General features: G+C 43.1%; 1 protein-coding gene across 1 annotated transcript; it reads right to left on the bottom strand.

Moving 5' to 3' along the window:
* Positions 1-906: 906 nt before the first annotated feature.
* Positions 907-19,429, bottom strand: PSAT1 (phosphoserine aminotransferase 1). The gene is made up of 9 exons (XM_081881041.1): positions 19,276-19,429; positions 16,938-16,998; positions 16,159-16,228; positions 14,115-14,320; positions 11,245-11,417; positions 10,426-10,595; positions 5,864-5,992; positions 3,724-3,861; positions 907-1,066 (listed from the first exon to the last, which is right to left on the bottom strand). Exons 1-9 carry the CDS (start codon positions 19,333-19,335, stop codon positions 961-963), a joined length of 1,113 nt encoding a protein of 370 aa, XP_081737167.1. The 5' UTR covers positions 19,336-19,429; the 3' UTR covers positions 907-960.
* Between the last annotated feature and the right edge of the window lie 1,139 nt (positions 19,430-20,568).

Here is a 20,568-nt window from a genome sequence, read left to right as displayed (position 1 = left end):
CGTAAGATGGGATTGTTTGTCAGATCCCTTACACTGAGAACAACAATTTCAGAGAGTTGCCATGTATGCAATACTACAGTGGTGCCCCACAAGACGAACGCCTCGCAAGACGGAAAACCCTCTAGACGAAAGGGTTTTCCGTTTTGGAGGCGCTTCGCAAAACGAATTTCCCTATGGGCTTGCTTTGCAAGACGAAATGTCTTGCGAGTTCCTGCGGGTTTTTTCTCCTCCCCCCCCCCTTTTCCTAAGCTGCTAAGCCACTTATCTGCTGATCTGCTGATAAGCCGCTTATCAGCTGATCCGCTAAAAGCCACTAAACCGCTAATAGCACTAATCTGCTAAGCTGTCAATGGGCTTGCTTCGCAAGACGAAAAAACCCCTATACAAAGAGCCTCATGGAACGGATTAATTTCGTCTTGCGAGGCACCACTGTGATCTCTACAACCCCTCTAACCCACCACTCCTGTATTGTTGTCCCTTCCATGGTCGCTTAACCATTGCTACTGTGTCATTTCTTTTAGCAGATCAAGATGATAAGGTGACAGCAAAAACTGCAAGGTTTTTAGAAGGAGCAATTAGAATAAGATATATTATTTGATTGTAAACCCCCAAAATGTATTTTCTATGTTTTTACCTCTATCCTCAGTACATTTTATTTTATTTCAGGCTGCTGAATTATCTCCCTACCTACCCACTTAAAAAAACCAAATGAACTGCATACCTCTAGGGACTGTGATAAAACACTGGGGTCAATTCTCAAAGTGCAGGGGACAAGCAGGCCTGGATCTTCTACAGCCCAAACCGCTTTGAATATTGGGCAGATGCAAGAGACACTGGGATTTTTATTGGTTTCCAAAATTTGACTGTGGTATTGAAAGTTTTAGTATATAAAATATTTCCACCAGCTTCCAATTCATTACACTTTTATTTCCAAGAGGGGCAGCACTAATTAATTCGAGTTCATGACCGATGCCTCTCCATGAAGCTCTTCATGAATGTTGCTAACTTCTGAACGTCTTCTCTTGTCACAGCATTATACAAAGAAGCACGGATTCCTCCCACAGATCTGAAAGAATAAGGGGAAATGCAGGGAAACAGTACATTTGGAGTGTCCCCCAGTTTCACTGGCGCACTATGTTCTTTTTGTAGTCCAGAACATTCATTTATATCAAGGGGAAAGTAACCTCTTTCAGCCCAAAGGCTGCATTCCTATCTGGGCAAGCCTTTTTGGGAAAAGACGCCAGTGGTGAGCAAGGCCAGAGGCAAAAGTGGGCCTCCAGTGTACATTCGACCTCTGAACAGCAGGCTGGTTTCTACACACACCCCACTCTGTCCTCCACTACGCAAGCAAAGAGGTCTTATCAGAGTACAAGGGAATTCTGGCAAGGCAAAAGCACTCAATGAAGTTGTGAATCAGGGACAGTGGCGAACATGACCTGGAAAGGCGGCGTGGCAGCTAAAGACCAAATGTGGAGTGTTAAGTCCCTGAAGGGCAGATAGAGAGACCTGGATGTTGGGGTGAATGACTGAGAGCCATTCATTTCCAGAAACAGAAAGACTCAAGAAGCAGCTTTCACAGATTGTTTAGTCTACCAAAGCAGATACTGATTGTGGGGACTTATTTCTGGACATGTGCAGTTCCTACAGGAGACCCAGAGAGCTGGTTTTAACCAGTCTTGCTTTTTCTTCTCTTGCCGGCAACATGCAGAGCACAGAGACTCTTGTTTGGACTTTAAATGTACCTTTGTTCTATCAAGATGAAGTAAATGCTGCATATTGCAACCTGCTAAAGTAAATGTCTTACTTCACTGATTTTTTTATTGCTTCCATGAGTATTTTATTGCCTCTTATGTGCAACCAACCCTCAATGTGCTTCCAGGGAAGGAGCTGCGCGGTTTTCTCTGCTGCTTTAAAGGCTGGCACATGCGGAAGTGTGGAAGTGAGGGGACACAGGTGGCACTGTGGTCTAAACCACTGAGCCTCTTGGGCTCTGTCCCACCTTCTGCCAACATAGCAGTTTGAAAGCATACCAGTGCAAGTAGATAAATAGGTACTGCTGCGGCGGGAAAGTAAATGGGATTTCTGTGCGCTCTGGAACTTATCATGGTCCTCTGTGCGCCAGTAGCAGTTTAGTCCTGCTGGCCACATGACCTGGAAAGCTGTCTGTGGACAAACGCTGTCTCCCTCAGCCTGAAAAGTGACCCCATAGTCACCTTTGACTGGACTTAACCATCCAGGGGTCCTTTACCTTTTGCAAGCGGAAGTGTTGCTAGACCACTGGATTTATGAGCCAGAGATCATAAAACCTTTAATACTTGAGGGCCACATTTGGTCTCCAGGCCTAGAGGTTGCCCACCCTCAATTTATACCAAGCTGGTGCTTCCAGATGCTGCTGGACCGTAATTCCCACCACTTTTGTCCACTGGCCACATTGGCAGCTGGCTGATGGGAGCTGGAGTTCAATAACATGTGGATGGGGAAGGCTGGCGTGTGCTAACAAGAGGCATGCACATCTTGTTGAGAATAATGGATCATTTCTAAAGACAGCAATGCTTTAGCTAGCAATGCTTTAGATGCATACAAACTGGAAAGAAGTCTCCTCATACTGTTCTTCCAAGAGTGCATGAACAGAAGAACTGTGAGTCTGAGATTGCATGAGGGGAGCAATAATTAGACCAGAGTGACAGATTTATTTTGAAGCATCACCTTGCAAGCATCACCACACCAGGTGCCAAGAGGAAAGCGGGAGGCAGGAAGACCAGCACCAGTACAAGACACCAGTACAGGGGTGGGGAGATACAACTCCAACAGTGAAATAAAAGGAATGATCAAGATACTGTATTTTCTCAGGACTGTGAAAGAAGAGAACTTCATTTATGTAATAATTAGGGCTGAGCTGGAAGGAAGCTAAATTTTCAGAAACATTTATATCAGCATTTGAGCTTTTCTGCAAAACAAAATGGAAGGGTCTACGGAATGTAATAGCTTGCTGGATCAGGCCCATGGCCCATCAAGTCCAGCATACTGTTCTCACAATGGTCAACCAGATGCTTAAGAGAAACCAGGAAGCAGAACGTGAGCATGATAGCCAAATCCAGGTGACCACATAGTACAGTATTACATGATTCCTGGCTGGTAGGCATCACTAAAAGGCCAAGAAGCCAAGGGCCCTAACTCAGAGGTAAAGCACGTGTTTTGCATGCAGCAGGTTGCAGGTTCAATTCCCCATGTCTCCAGATGGGGCTGGAGAAGTCTTCCATCTGAAACCCTGGACTAGATTGGTAGATGACCAATGGCCAAAATACGGTGCTTAAGCAGTAGCAGATTGGGGAAATGGTGACAGTACTTATCACCTTAGTCAAATATTTACTATAAGTATCATACACAAATAAGGCATTTCTGCTCATGGACTCTTAATTCATTGACAATTTGGGCATCCAGACTCTAAACTGAAACTTAAATAAAAATTGGTTTGGTTATCACACGGCTTTTCAGTTTTTAAAAACTGAAAAATATCTATAAAATTGTGCAGTTACACATATCAGGGATTTTTCAGACAACACTGAAGCACAGCTAAGCTTCAGCACTAATACAACCTGTATTTTTTTCACAGTTCTGAGAAATGACAACGCCTCTCATTTTTGTGTGTTCAATTCCTACTGCTCTTTCCGTCACATTGCAACTCAACCTCAGCCAAAGCTTCTTCACAGACTTCTCCCTTACCTATGCCCTTTCAGGGATAGCATGTTGTTTTCTATAGCTTGATCAAGGAATTTCTTTTCCAGGGACTCATCGCCCTTAATGCTGCCAATCCGGAAGGGAACATTCATTCTGCTCCTGCTCCTCTTCTCCACAGGACACCTGAAAATTTCACAGAAATATGATTACAGCCATATTTTGGCTTGTTATCAAATGAGTACATATTAATGAACTAAATTGTAGGTGGTATTCAACTAAGTTTTACTCAGAACAGACCTACTGAAATTAATGGGCCTAACATAGCCGTGTTCATTCATTTTGGGGCGTCTACTCTGAGTAAAACTTAATTGACTACCATCCTATGTTTCTTTTGTCAGCCACAGAAATCAGTTCTACTTGCAAGATAATTGGAAGATAATTACACAGAAATTACATGGGGAAGTGTCAGATGACCTCATCCCTTTATGTTGAGAGAATGCATGGAGGCGTCTGCAAAGGCTAGCCATGCCCCATCGTGGGCAACAGCCATGCCCCTCCTCCTGGACACTTGGCAGGTGTTCATTTGGCATGTGAGAAGACTATGTGTCCCCATGTGTGAAGATCTTCAACACACCTGCCAAAGATGCTTGAATCATGTGTGTGTGTGTCTGAACAACTTTTAAATAAGCACCAAGGGCAAATAATACATGAAGCTGGCAGGTTGCCTTTCAAAATTAAACGGCTTTGCTGTTTTCTACAAACAAGTGGTATATAAAATTTTATGAAATAAACATTTTTTTTAGCATAAGAAATGTACTTTTCCACTACAGGCTCCTCTAGCTGGGGAAAGGAAATTTGTTTTCCCCAGATGTACAAAAAGGCGGCAGCACAGCACAGGGGAGCAAGTGGCAAGAGGCAAGGCTGAAGGACTCTTTTGCTTGACTGGAAGGAGAACATGCTGCAAATCATTTTATATTACACTTGTCTTCCACCTAATTCTCATCAAATCCAGAAGAAATTCAACAAAAGATTTGCAGCTACAATTACCAAGAAGCCACATGCAAGCCTGCAGTTGGCTCAACTGATGCAGCACAATCTCAACCACAAGAACTCTGAAGCCCATCTGATATTATTATTATTATTTAGTTTATATATCACTGAATGCCCAAATAGACTTCTAAGCCATCTACATGCATAAAAGCCAATTGCCACAATTTGATAGCAAAGCACTGCCATCTATTCACACTTGAAAAGGAGAATGGGTATTAAATAATTTAGGCCACTTCTGGTTGTGGTTGAAAGGAGTCAACAAGCAGGCACTGTACATTTAAAAAACAATTTCACTGTTTCACACCAGCATACAGCAGAGACACGCAATGCAAACAAACTGTAGCAAGTTTGCATGATGAAATAAGATTCTTGGCGCACTGAAAAGCTGTTCACATTTTGCTCTGTCCAGTAAGGCACTTCGTTGCTTAGGTGGCATTTCACAGGTAAACAGCCTCCAGTCAAAAAGCATGACACAAAATACAGCAGTACATACATACTGATAAGATGCATACAGCTCAATTGCATCATCATAATGGCCACAATTTTTGTTGTGAATTCCTAAACAGCGGGCCGATTACAGGCAAAAACCTATAGCTGCCATGGGGGGAAATAAGTTTCTCCTGGCTATAATCTCACTTAAATGGAACTAACAAGCTATAAGTTATGAAATGGGTAGGATGAAGGTAAACACATTAGATAAAATAAAAAATAATTCCTTCCAGTAGCACCTTAGAGACTATCTAAGTTTGTTATTGGTACGAGCTTTTGTGTGCATGCACACTTCTTCAGATGCACACGAAAGCTCATACCAATAACAAACTTAGATGGTCTCTAAGGTGCTACTGGAAGGATTTTTTTTTTATTTTGTTTCAACAACACGGCTACCTACCTGTAACTAGAACATTACAGATAACGTACCATCAAAGCATGTGATTTCTAGCATGGCATAGTCCTCTCGCAATATGCACACACCCAGAAGCTGCCGCTCCTGGGAGAAAGCAAGGCTACAAGCTTTTTCACTGAAATGCTAGTTTTCCACATGTGCTTGTGGGGAAGATTTGCTAAAGTCCTATATGGACGAAGTCCTCTGAGATAGTACTGCACAGTAACAACGGTAAAAGTCAGGACAACTTACACGTAGAATCCACTGGATCCATCAATAATATCATAAATCATCTGTGACTTCATTTGGCTAAGCTTATCCATAGCTGCAGCTCCGCCACTGTTTTTTACCCAATCCAGGACCAAGCCTGTGATATAGATACTGGAATCAAAAGAGAGGAAGCACCAATTATTTGCAACGCTATGTTCATGTCTCAATAACAAAAACAGCAAGTTGTGTTTACATGGTATAGAAGAGAAGTAAAACCAACAAGAGAGTGTGTTGGGGGACAGGGAAGAGACAGAGTCATCTGTCCCCAATGCATAATCTCACAAATGCACCCAGTACATGATCTAAATTGGTATGCCCCATGAAGACCAGGCGTGTGTCATGCCAAGGTGTCAGCAGGCATCCTGTTTCAAACGGCGCAAGCAAGCAAGCCAAATCACATGCAAAAAGGCAAAGCATCATTTTACAGCAAGTGAAACCTGTCAGCCAAAGCAAGAGAACTTCCTATATAATATTTTGTATTCTAGTTAGAATCTAGCTGCTGGTTAACAGTGCTCTGGGAACACAATACCGTAGAGACAATTGGAGGTTGTAGATATAATGCTAGGGCAAAATTGAAAATTCCCATTGTTTCTTCATCTGTATTGGCCCTGTCATGACTGCTGAAATTATGGTCTAACCAACAAGAGATCCAGTTGTGAAATGCTGGTCAAATTAAAGGATCTTGGCTCAAATGGCAGAGAAGCCATTCAAACTTGCGAAAGATATTGCTGGCATTGGCCTCCTGTTGATACGACAGCATTAACATTTTCATCAAACCTATTTCCTATTTAAAATAACTTAAACCTTTACACCTTGAGCTGTTCTTTTTTGCACTAGCCAGTAAGAACAATACTGTCCTGCTGCTTTCATGTAGCCATTGACAAACTTTTCCAAAGACAGCTACTGAATGAAAATCAGAATGCAAAGCATTGTCTGTGATTTTAGCTACAAAGAGAGAATTCTGCTTGATCACAGGTATTTCCCATGGATGTCACTTTGCATACTAAATTGCTTATAAAAAGCTAATAGCCATAATCCTAGATATTACTATAACTACTATTCATATTAAGCATTCAAATAGTGCTCAAGACTGTTAAAAGTACATTACAGTGTTGTTTGTAAGGATTGCCATTTTGAATGCAAGGGAGATGAATAGCATCATCTCCATATTACAGGTGGGGAGCTGAGGGATAATGTTGACCCAAGACTACCTTGTGAATTCAAGGCAGAGATTCCCAACTCAGATTCTCAGCTAACTAGGAAGTTGTTCCTATTGAACCAAGCTGGATTATTGCTAAATCAACAATTTCTATTGTAAGCAAATAGCCTGAGCCAACTGTATCTCACAGTGCTCACCCAAGTCATCTGATCTTTTACTGTCCCCATGTGCAGAAAAGCATCATTCACCCTACCCAGCTGGCATACAGGAGTGTCCTTCTAAGCAGCCTGCCTTCTCCAGGGACCTTCTGGTTGGTCACTACTTTGGAAGCAGGATCGTGGGCCCTTAATTTGTAAAACTGCCATTATGCCAGTGCCTGGATTTGGTCCCAGAATCACACAAATCTGTATTGTCACTCAGATACATGCCCCATTTCCAGCACATTACACAAAAGCCATGAGCATTAAGGAAGCAGAGAACGCCCAGAAATCAGTGTTCCAATGTGGAGCGTGAATTGTGTTGAAGCTGGTATGGGGGCTCTAATCCACCTTCCAGACAAAAGGACAGACTTTGATGCCACAACACAAACCAGCACAAGTCTTTGGCAGACAGTAAGCCTAAAATATAAAACATTCCTGTTCCTTAGCTATTTTGTTCCATTTCCACATCACTCTTTCTCTGTACATTTGCACACCTGTTGCAAAAGTGTCCCACACTCAGAGAATTCCTCTATGAGCTAGTTTGGTACTGGTTCATTATATCCTGTACTGGATTTCACATAAGCCTTTCTGATCCACAAAAATGCACTCACTAAATAAGTGGGGGCAGGTGGCGTAATAGACTGACCCACTTTAAAAGCCACATAGCAAGCTTCCATGCCATCCCCAAAGCAGGTTTAGTCAAAGATTTGAATATCAGGGAAATCCTTGTAGCTAGGAAATGCGATTTCTCCCAAGGGGGTTAAAAAGCACTGTTAATCTTCATGCAGCAGATTAACGTCAGGAAGCCAGGACTCCTTTTGGCAAGAGGTTAAAACGATCCGTATTGGAATAATTTAATTCAGTGCTTCACTACAGCAGCTCATGGACATTCAGGTCAGGTCCCCAGCCAACTAACGGCTGCACAGAGAAGAAAGAGAAACAGTCAGAATTACCGAAAAAAGGAAAGAGAGTTTGGTCAATCTCTTGCAGGACACATGTTGTTTTCAAGAAGCAAACACAAGGCAGAAACATCCAGCCAACTTGCAGGTTACAAATTTTACAGCACTGTAAATATGGAATGTTATACAAAATGGGTAACTAGTTTACAAATATATAAGAAAAAATGAAGTTTAAAAGTTTGCAATTGTCTGCCCTGAGTTTTATGTCCCTACTACAGTATACAATTATTATGCAAGCTACTGATAATTTAGCAGTTATGGCTTCAAGGAGAATTCAGTTTTTCTTAATTGAAATTATTTTCCATGCATGTAAACCTTTCACTCCATACTCAGGTTACTAGAATAATGTAATGGGGAAGGACTTAAACTAGGCACCAAAAATGACCAATAGATGCAAAACTCACCACTGGTCAAATAGGCTACTTTATCAATAATGATGCGTTCTTCCCTTCCACCACACCCCATTTTGTCTTCGCAGAGAAGCTTTTCTTGGTTTTTCTGTTTAGCCAGACAGAAACAACCAATCACGTTATATGGCATAGCCATATTTCCAAATTTTAAAATCCTTGCAATGTTTGTGTTGGGCTTGTCAGGGAGAAGGAAATGGTGCTTTTCTGATGGGGTTGTAAACCCCCCTGAAAATGTTTAGTTAAAAGGCAATATAAAATTATTTGAAATAAAGCTAAAATACTCCATACATTCCAGAACACTGCCAACACTCACTATCAAATAACTAACTTTTGGCATGTGTGAATAAAATCTGTATGAAACTTCTAATGATGGGAAAGGGTTTGAGGAGGGGAGGCACCAGCCTATTGTACGTGGTAGACACATGTTGCACAATTAAATACTAAGAGATCTGTTTGAACTCCTGCATCTGATATGGTTTTTCTCCACCTTGCAAGGTAACATTCATAACATTTTTCCATCGGTACATCCTATGAAGTTGAAACAGACCTTTAGAAATGGGGATTTAAATGCCTGAAAAAATTGAAATGCCTGTTTTATACTCCTAACCCATTACAGAAAGAAGTTGTAGGAACTGCTTGCATAACTAAAATTTTCCATTCACATAATTCATGTGCTCACACAGGAGATCTGAAGAGTATTTGGTTCAGTAGTCACACATACACTCACTCACCTCTCGAGTAACTATTAACTCCTAATTACCCTACTAACAAAAGCACAACTTCACTGCTGTCAGCAATTCAGAAACACAGAGAGTAACCCTTTATTCAGTTTTGCCTTGTTTGCATCCACAACTGCTAATTAAATTCCATTTAGTAACCATGATGCCTAGATGACAATTAAAATGGAAAAGGCATGGTTGTTGGTTGGGACTTTGGTCTGGGGAAATAATCACCTGAGCCAGTTCAGCTTGAAACAGGTAAGTCAAGAGATGCGTGTAGGCAGTGGATGGGACTGAAACTATGGGCAGAGAATTTCTCGGCTCAATTCAGACCATGATCAGAAGCAGACCTGGCATTGCCATGACCATCTTTGCAGTTTTCGCACAGTGCCGCAATGTGACACTACATCAAGGGCACAACAAAGAATTAGCCAGTACTGCTGTGTAAGCCTATCTGCCAGCAGAATACGAAGTCCAAAGAAAGAATTATGTCAAGGGTATCTTCAAGTCTGTAGTCAGTCCTGCTGAGGACCAATTCAGGAAAAGCAGGAACTCTGCTAAAATTTATACCACCCTGACATTTTATTTCATTGGAAAAATTTGGTTATGTCACTGAGACATAACCAACTAACATATATTTTCTGAAGTAGCTTTATTTTCTGGAATAGCTTGGGGTGGAACCTTATCCCCCTTATCCAGTGGGTTCGGACAGCCACCTGTCCAATAGCCTGACATCACAATGACATTAGATAACCTGTTTTTGCATAGCACTGTACACCAAATCAGCAGCAATCAGCTGATCACTGGGGTTTGCAAAACGCCATGCATGGCGTTATGCAATCATCAGCTGACTGTCAGAGTTTGCAAAGCACTGTGCACCATTTGCAGATGTCTGCAAACTTCCACTTGGCCCAGTCGTGTCTTTATCTAGTATAGGGCAGGTGGCCACGGCTTCACCAAAATGGCCTTGGGGGCCAAATGGAGAGGTCTGGTGGGCCTAATTTAGCCCACAGACTGGACATTCCTAACCTCTGCTCTGCATAGTAAACTTCCGAGTAATTAGCAAAATGAAGGATATTGCACTGTGGCAAAATTACCTGAAGCACGGAGGAGTGTTGTATAGTGAGCTGTTCTCCACTTGCACTTTGTAGTCCAACACTGTTGGGCACTCTTTGAGCGCAAAGCCAATCAAATCCTCACGTACTATAACCACTGTAACTCCAGCACAGCCTGCATTCTTCTGGGCACCAGCAAAGATTACACCAAACTTGACATTGGAAGTGGGAAGGAGAAAAGAAAGGGGAAATGGATATTAAATCCATGTACTCATTTGTACATTACAGTCGTACCTCGGCTCCCAAATGTCTTGGGAGTCGAACATTTTGGCTCCCAAACAACTGAAACCCAGGAGTGACTGTTCCGGCTTTTGAACATTCTTTTGGAAGCCGAATGTCTGACGGGGCTTCCATGCTTTCCGATTTGCTGCAGGAAGCTCCTGCAGCCAATCAGAAGCCGTGCTTTGGAAGTCAAACATTTCAGAAGTTGAACTGACTTCCAGAACAGATTCTGTTTGACTTCCGAGGTATGTCTGTATAAGCAGAACACATACTGGTGTATGTTCCTATACACACAAATAAAGGAAAAGATCACTGCTGTGAAACATTAGCAAGCTAAATCACTTAACAATGCATATACTGAAAGTGAAATACTCTCAGGAGGTCCTTCTCAGGTGATAACTAAATGTGATCCTAAATATGTTTTACTCAAAGCAGACCTATTGAAATTAATGGATCAAATTTAGTCATGCTCATTGAACAAGAGAGTAAAAGCATTACACGAATCAGCTTGAGCAAACCAAGGTTTGAGATATTAGGTTACATCATGCAAAGGAACAAACTGCCCTTTTGGAACTTTACCTTAGACACATCCACCGGCCTGGAGAGGAAATTGGATGACATATCACACACTAAAACTGTCTTTCCAACATCAGGTACAAAGTCAAACTCGACACCATGAACCGTCTCATTTGCACAATAGTAGACATAAGAGGCATCAGGGTTAAGGTTCCAAGTGCTTGGATCAGGAATTTCTGAAGCAGGTAAGACAACAGAGAGAGAAACAGTGGAAATATTTCCCAGCTAGTAGATTCAGAAGTCCAATGAGATACAACTTTCCTTTAAATATTGAACTTTGAAAACAACTCTGGTTCAACAAATTTCTATTGCTTTGCCAGCAAAGTTAATTCATTATTGGAATGGCTACAAAAGAGAAAAAACACCCACCACACTTTCTCATCATGGAAGTAGTAGAGTGTTAAATAAACAGGATACCAGGTCCTTTCAAGATGCTAAAAACAGACCACCATTCAAAATCATTTCAACATTCAAGCTAGAATGTAATCTTTTGTAGCATAATAAGGTCGTTAGGTGAGGCACCTGTGGCCCTTCAGACGCTGCTAGACTATGATTTCCATCATCCCTGACCATTGGTATGCTGGCTGAGGCTAATAGGAGTTGGGATCCAGCAAATCTAGTAAGCCATAAGTTGTCCACCCTGATCTACATGATGCATGCTAATCCTCATTGATGCCAATGTATTTTGTGAACTTAACAGGCTACTCACACACCCAAACACCAAGAGAGCATTTGCAAATGGTTGTGTTATAATGTAGGAGTTGCTGCTACAGACATTTTCCCCATGGTGACATGCATAAGCTACACATGTATCAAGAACTACATTTCCCATCAGCCCCAGACAGCACAACAAATGGTTCTGAATGGTAAGAATTGTAGTTCAACAACAGCTGGAAGGCCACAGGTTAACCAGTCGTGCTTTAGATTCAGGCTTCCCCAACCAGGCACTAGGGCTGGGCGATATCTGGTTTTCAACCTCCCTGCAGTGGTGGAGGGTGTGCCACACTTCCCCACAGCAGCAGAGGGCCTTGCCAGGCCTCCCCATGGTGGGAGAGGGTTCGCCGTACCTCTCCACAGTGGCAGAGGGTGCGATACACTCCCCCACAGCAGAAGGTCCCATACTACCTCCCCATGGTGGCAGAGGGTGTGCCGCACTTCACTGCAGCAGCAGAGGACCTTGACAAGGCTCCCTGTGGCGGTGGAGGGCCTTAAAATTTAAGAAAGTAATAAATTTAATAAAAATATTAAATAAACTTCCATATAATATATTTCATATATTTTCAACTAATTTAAGAGTTAAAAAAAAAAAGGTAAAGGATCCCTGACAGTTAAGTCCAGTCGAGAACGGCTCTGGGGTTGCGGCACTCATCTCACTTTACTGGCCAAGGGAGCAGACGTTTGTCTGCAGGCAGTTTTTCCGGGTCATGTGGCCAGCATGACTAAGCAGCTTCTGGCAAAACCAGAGCAGCGCACACCATTTACCTTCCCGCAGGAGTGGTACCTATTTATCTACAGTGGACGTTCGGTTTGCAAACGTGATCTGTGCAGGAGGCACGTTTTTAACCCGCAGCATTCAAAACCCACAGCGCCACGTCTGCGCATGCGTGGGTTGCGATTCACCGCTTCTGCACATATGCGACTGCCAAGACCCGGAAGTAACCTGTTCCGGTACTTCCGGGTTTCGGTGGATCCGTAACCCAAAAAAACACAACCTGAAGCATCTGTAACCCGGGGTATGACTGGACTTGCACTTTGACATGCTTTCGAACTGCTAGGTTGGCAGGAGCTGGGACCAAGCAACAGGAGCTCACCCCGTTGCGGGGATTCGAACTGCCGACCTTCGATCGGCAAGCCCTAGGCTCACCTGCGTCCCTAATTTAAGAGTATTTTAAGTGATTTACTAGTCAAGTTGCATCTGCTTCCCCACTCAGAGGTCTAAGTGGAATCTGTGCATGCAGAAGCCCCACTGAGTTCAACTAAACTTACTTCTACTTTCCTGGGAGTAAGCCTCACTGAATTCAGTAGGGCTTGCTTGCAAGTAGACATGCATTTACTTGCACTGCTTACCGAAAAAACCCTCGCCATCATTCTCACAAGAAAAATGAGCACCGCACCCCATAGTCACCTATGACTGGACATAACAGTCCAGGGGTCTTTTCCCTTTATGTAATGTTTGCACAATCTCATAAGCTGTTCTGAAAGCAGGGGCAGAACCCTAATTTATGCACTGCACAGCAGACACACAATATCATCATGCATTTGGTTGAATGGGTAGAACAAGATGTGTTTCATAGATACAGCAAGTTGCCCTATTCTTTTTCATCGTGGGTACTTCCAGGCCAGCACTCCTGTCAAATTGCATTTCTGCTTTGATCCTCACTCTCCCTCTACTGATTTTCCCATGCTCCTAAACTTTTGTTTTCTTTTTTCTCCCATGCACAATTTTACCCATACATGGTGCAATAACTTTGATGTAACGCGCCCACAGAAGGGGGGGAGGGCCAAGATGGGAGTGTAACAGCCAGATTTAGCCTCCCCTAAAAGCAATGTGCAGAAGCGGTTAGTTTTTCATGAAGGGGTTCACAGGTACCAACAGTGCAAATTTGGCAGTTTTTGAAAAGACCATTAAGAAAGATGGTCAAGGGCTAGGAAGCATCAGCGAAAGCTTCTTATCCAGGCCAAATCATAAGAATAGCTGCATTTCGGTAATGAGATAACCAGTTTTCATACTTTGGGACCCATTTCTCTTTAGGATTGTAGTAAATATTACACACAGTTTGTTTTTTATAAAAAACAGAAACAGTAAGCAGGGAAGAAAATGCACATACAACAGTTTAGCTTTCACAAACGTTGAAGTTTGCAAGTTTACTTACTTGTATAACTAGAGAGTTTAGGATGAACAAGGTTCACTTTGGCATATTTCTCTGCTTCCTTGGCTGCTTTTGCTGACCAGGCTCCTGTAACCACATAATCAGCACACCTGGCTTCTTTTAGCCCAATAAGATTAAGTGGGACACCACTGAATTGTCCAGATCCACCTCCTTGGAGAAAAATCACTTTGTAGTTGTCTGGTATATTTCTGTGCAAAGAAGTATCGGGGAAATGAAACAATACTATCAGTTCAGGATTCAAAATATTTGACAGTTGTTGTTCTCCAAATTAGATCCCTGGTGAAAATATCAGTTATAGATCAATGAAACTTTTTTGTTAACATTATGTTTTACATTATTTGTAAACAGTTACTATCCAGTATTTCAACAGATACACAGTATTTCAGTATAACCCTCTGTCAGACTAATAAGCATTAGATATAATAGTCTACATAGTTCAGCTTCCAAAGAAAATAAGAAAAATGTTTCTAAGTTGTTAAGTTCCAGAAGCTCTATAAATGCTGCTACTGGACCAATCACATTAATACAACATGAAGAAGAAAGCCTCGTGCTGCGGTTGGATGACTGATGACAATGCAAAATTACAGATAATCAACTAGGCGTGTGCTTGGTGCTGCTGAACAAATTTTAGCAGAGTGAGGAATCTTACAATGCTGTTCCAGAATGAACTGCGGAAGTCAAAATTTATAACCAGTCCAGATACATGCAAAAAAGTACCTACTGTATTTTTCGCTCTATAAGACACACTTTTCCCCTCCTAAAAAGTAAGGGGAAATTTGTGTGCATCTTATGGAGCGAATGCAGGCAGGAGGCTCTGCTCAGCGCTCCCTTTAAAGAGATCGCAGAGCTACCCTTCTCCCTCCTCGGGGAAAAGCCCCCAAGAGCCGCACACATGCTCCACGTGCTCTTTAAAGGGAGCGCGGCTCTTGGGGGAGCCTTAGCCTCACGCAGCCTCTCCCGGGCAAGGGGATGAAGGCTCCCCTTGCCAGGGAGAGGCTGCGCGCGGCTATCCCATAAGTCAGGACAGCCAGTGGGATCGCTGCGCAGCGATCCTGCTGGCTGTCCCGGCTTCTGGGATTCAGAATATTTTTTTTCTTGTTTTTCTCTTCCAAAAACTAGGTGCGTCTTATGGTATGGCGCATCTTGTAGAGCGAAAAATACGACACTCTATTTGACATTTCTTGTTTGGAGTCTGTGAAGCATCACTTGAAGCCCGCTCCCAGATATACTAGGCAGGATTCTAGGCTGCCCTGTGGATCTCAGACACTTCACATGCTCCAGTCTTCAAGCATGGACAGCCGCTGGCAAAACACCACAAAGAAAGGCCTACTCTTGACTTCTTCAGAGCAAACTTGAGCAAATATTCCGTATCTTCATCTAACCCATGTGTGGCGTTTGCCCTCCTATGTGTGTGACATCATACGTAAAGACTAACCAATGGGAACCCAGGGGGCAGAGTTAAGTGTGTATAAGTTTTAAGCAGAGAGGTTTTTAGAGAGTTGGAGTTGTTGAGAAGACAGTCTGGAGTTAGAAGAGACAGAGAAAATAAGCCTGTGGGTTTGAGCTAGTCTGGTGTGAAAGAGTGAGAGAATTTGTTAAGAGGAGTCAGTCAAACAGTTAAGATAATCAGTCAGAGGGTATTAGGAAGGTATAGGAAGAGAGTAACTGGTTGGTGGCAGCGGGGAAGCAAACACAGTGGTGGCACAGGGATCAATAGACCGATAAACATCCAGGGACCTTGTGTGATCGCCACACCATGGTACTGTGCTACAGTTGCAAGTATTAAATGTATTTTGCAGTTGCCAATACAATATTAGAACAATAACCGAACCTGCTGGCAACCTTTTAGGAACAAATCATTCTAAGAACAGGAGCATGAAGTGTTTGGTCTTGTGTCCATATCAATAAAACAGACACTTTGATGAACTTACTGTAAAAAAATTACACATGGAGTGGAAACTGTACTACAGTTACTATGTCTTCAGATTAAAGGCTTTTTAGAATGTGAATAAAAATGATCACTTACAAGAGTTCACGCAAGGACTTTTCAGCTGCTTTGACAATTTTTGAAAAATCAGATGATCTGTGGCTCATTTCTGCAACAAAATAAATATATCAGAAACAACACAAGACAAACTAAAATAAATTTCACTAAAATAAAATAAATATTTTAGTATCACTAAAATAAATTTGGCTTTATAAGATTGCCATCTTTTAATTCACATTTATTCAATGGAGATAGAAAGTCAGTGGGTAAAGGAACTGTGTGCAAATGTCCGCTTCCTCCACTGCAATGAATGGAGAACTCTTTTCAGGCAGCACAGCTACATACATCAGAGCTCCTACACCCTTGAGGAAACTGCTAGACCAGGGTGACAGCTTCTGTTTCAGTACCATAGGGGGTAGAAACTGCAAAGGTAGCTGGATCCTCAGTTCACTTCACTGGAAAGTGAAAGGGAAATAGCAAGAGCTGGTGTTGCAGAGCCGTAGCTGGAGTGTTGCAGGTGGCTCAGGAAGACCAAAGTTTAAAGTCCTGATCAGCTACAAAGTTCATTGGGTGACTCTGAACCAACTGCAGTTTCTCAAGAGAAAATGAACACCCCTGGCCCCTTCAGACATCTGCTTTCCAGAGCTCATTGGTGCAAGGATGGGATAAAAGTTGGAGAGATATTTCAGAAAGGATAATTCTCAAACTGGGAATGCCTACATTTAAATGTGTAGCTCTTCCTTGTTGTGTTCATTAGAAAATACAATTAAAAGCTCCAAATGCTAAAAAGACATCAAGAATAAGAAAGAGTGCCTTACCAAGAACACTAATGCCAAGGCCATTATAATTCACCAACTCTTTCTGGGCTTCTAACAATACCTACAAAAGAAATCAATTCGATATCATTGTGGACATTTCAATGTCAAATCTCACAAATCCTAGTTACTATATATAGAATCATTTGTAAGTTTATGTGTTATCCAAGCATGGGCAGACATAATTATACCAGGTTGTTTTCTATCACCTAATCCTTTTTTGTTTCTTTTTCCTTTTGCTGTTGTAGAACTGGAGATACCAAAGACACATCCAGAGACTTTCTTCAATAGCCATTGTTTAGGTACAAGTTCTATTGAACATCAAAGTTCCTTTCTAGCTGATTAATCAGATTCAGCACAACAATAAGACACTAATGCACAATCCTTTGATTAGAAAAGGCATCCAGCTCATGTTATTAGGGATGGGCAATCTGGTTCTCTAACTGTTGTTGGACTACAGCTTCCATCTTCCATGGCCCTATGGGCTGGGGCTTATGAGGGTTGGAATTGCACAACATCTGGAGGACCACATGGTTCACATCCCTATCAGAATATTATGTACGAAGATTAATTCAAATGAAAATGTTTGCTGCAGACTTCTAAAGCAGTCTTTTAGAAAGTAGCAACAACTTCACAGCTTCCCATGGGTTTAGCCAGGATTTATGTTTTTGGGGGGGAGGGAGAACCTCAGTTAAATATTTTTATTGATTTACTTGATTAGGACAGGGCAGCTGCCCACCCCCCCCCCACCCCCGGCTATGTCCATGCAGCTTCCCAGGTCCAAAACAATGCACAAGAGTGCTTTAAACTAAAGCGCTTAGGAATGCAATTCTTATGGAAAGCTGGGAAAATAATTTATATCTGATGGAGCCAAACCTCTCCCATATGTGATTGGATCAAGACAGATGCTGATGTAACTTTCTGAGCAGATGAGTTTACAGTCAGCATATTACTATCATATGTTGTATAAAATCTGTTTCTCCAGTTGCCTGACATTAAACTAGGATATCTGCAAATGTTTTTCTGTGCTACATGTTCACAAAGCATTTATTCAGCAGTGGTAAACAAAGGGTTCTTTTAATTCCAGCCCCACGCACAAACAAAAGGGGTAAGCATTTTTATTCCATGAGCTCTGATATTAGTAGCTTTTTCAACTGGAAAAAAACCAAGCAAACTATATTCCTTTTCATAGCTGTTGGAGCAAGGAAGGAGGGAATTTAGGTAGTTTTTCCACAGCTGCTGGGACACACCTCCACAGAAAGAAAATGCGTACTGTTCTTAAAACCCCTGAAATGGTCCTTGTGTTACAGCTCAACAAAACGTTATGCTGTAATAAAAGCCATGCAAAGCATTTGTTTAGGAGCGATAGGAAGTTAAAATGGGTAACCAATAATAGATCTGGGAGCATAGGTTCGACATTTTAAAACAGACATATGTCCTTTTAAAGAGAGTGGGAGTCAGAGACAAAACGCGCTTTGCACTCTTCCAATACAAGGCTTTGGGAGTTAAAAAGAGGAGGGGGAATTGCCAGATGTTTTGGGACAGCCTCGAAAAATACATTCCCCCCCCCCCTTTACTATGGTACCTGAAAGAGCAAGGCGTTAGCAATGGCTCTTTAGTTCACTGCCAGCATAGAAGACGCCAGCACAGCAAGAAGATAAACGAAGATAGGAAGAGGCGAGCTAGTGCGAACTTGCCAGCTAATTAGCTTACTTGACAAGAATCCAGTACAGCACTTTTTAAAAGCCCCAGCCTTTCTCACCCTTTGCTCCACTTTAACCACGAATGCAAAATCCCTCCTTTGTTACAACTTGCTAACACCCGTCTCGAGACAGCTCTCCGACGGCAGAATGCGGGAATGTCCTCTGTACTTAATGCAAACACTTGCAAATTGCCCCTTGGAGATATCGCTTCCTCAGTGTAATAGCTGTTGATCTTTTCACAGAACCGCGTAGAGGACACAAGCACGCACCTTTTGCAACATCTCTTAGCATTGTGGCGTGCTGATTCAGGGAGTCTCTTCCCTGATCAACGATCCGCAGCTCCTGCTGCGAACTAGATCACCCCCGTCCCGAGCGCACCCAAAAGCGCGCACCCCCAACGCCTTATCGGAAGGGCAGCCTTAAGTTGAGCGGGGCTGACTTCCAACTTACAGCGCAAGCCTACTCGGAAGCAAGCCTCGCCAGCTTCCATGGTTACGGGAATACAGGACTGCAGCCACGGCGACACGGGCTTCCGAAGGCACATGCATAGGATCGGGCTGCGCAGTGCAAATTCTCCCCCCCCCCCCGCCCCGCGCGCGCATCTTGCCTGCAGGATTGAGCCCCCGCGGAGCACGTACCGGCAGCGGCAGCTTGGCGGGTCCGGCGCCGAAGTTGGCCACGTGCTTCTGGGCGTCCATGCTCCGGGCGATGCTTCCTCCGCGTCCCTCCGGCTTTGTGGGGCTGCAGCCCAGCCGCCTCTCCGGATATTCCCCAGCCCAGCGACCTTGAGCGTGCCTGCTTTCCGATTGGCTCCTTGTGCCGAGGTATGGTAATTGACACGCTCCGATTGGCCAGCGGCTTGGGTCTGGCCAAGCCATTGGCCGGATGGGCGCAGGAGAGAGGCGATGCAAGGCAGGAGGCGGATTGCAACATTCCAGGGGCTCCGGCAGCTGGAGCGGCTGCTCGCGGCTCGTCCGGGCTGCGGCAACCTTGGATCCGCGACGCCGCCGCCGCCACTCCTCCCCCTTGGCAGCGGAGCCCAAGAGCCGCGGGCGCCTCTTCTCTTTCAGAGGACGACGAACTCTGCGCTGGGCACCTTGCCCGCCCCCGCCTGCACCGACAGAGCAATTCTGGTCTCTGCAAAGTGTTTCAAGAAGAGTAAAAAAAGGGATGGGGGAAGGCAGGGCGCCCTGCGGCTCCAGGGAAAGGAGAAAGAAAGGGAGCTGAAGTCTAGATTTATTTGAAACCAGACCACCCCGCCCTGAAAAGGATCGGGCTACAAACGCATGTTGGAATGCGCTGGCTCCTTCCTAATGGACAGTGGAATACACTGTTTGAATTTTCGAGTGGTCACTGGGGTGCATTTATTTTTTATTTTTTTAATGAACATTTATTGGCATTTTCAATAAAAACAGACCAAAACAACAATTAAACAAAAAATAACAAAAATACAAAATTTAAAAGAGAAAAAAACATTTAAAAACACATAATTCCAATTACTTATTTTCAATTAACTTATTTCTCAGACCTCCTCGCACCTCCCCTTCTTGTATTCCAATTTAAATTATTAATTCAGCAAATCCTTATTACTGGGGTGCATTTAAAACAGGAATGTGGCACCTAGGGCCCTCTAGACAGATTTTCCTAAACTACTGTAACTATTTATTTTGTGAAAGGTATATACCGCTGATTGTAAAGGAGGGGCGAAACCTCAAAGCGGTGGCTGGACCTGGCAGGAGTTGCATTCCATCAGCATTTGGAAGAACAGAATTTCCTAACCAGCCAGAGAAGTATTGTTAAGGGTTTCCAATACCAGTATGGATTATTCATAGTTAACTAGCCTTTGTCTTGAGGCTATACCAGGACTTGACAAGAGAGTGTTAATAGTAGTGTGTTGCTGTCATGGAACTGAGCAGTTAAGTCAATTGCTT

This window comes from Podarcis erhardii (genome assembly GCF_964252035.2).
Source record: "Podarcis erhardii genome assembly, chromosome: 11".
NCBI lineage: Eukaryota > Metazoa > Chordata > Lepidosauria > Squamata > Lacertidae > Podarcis > Podarcis erhardii.
Note: the sequence above shows the minus strand (reverse complement) of the source record. Positions and strands in the feature narration are given on the sequence as shown.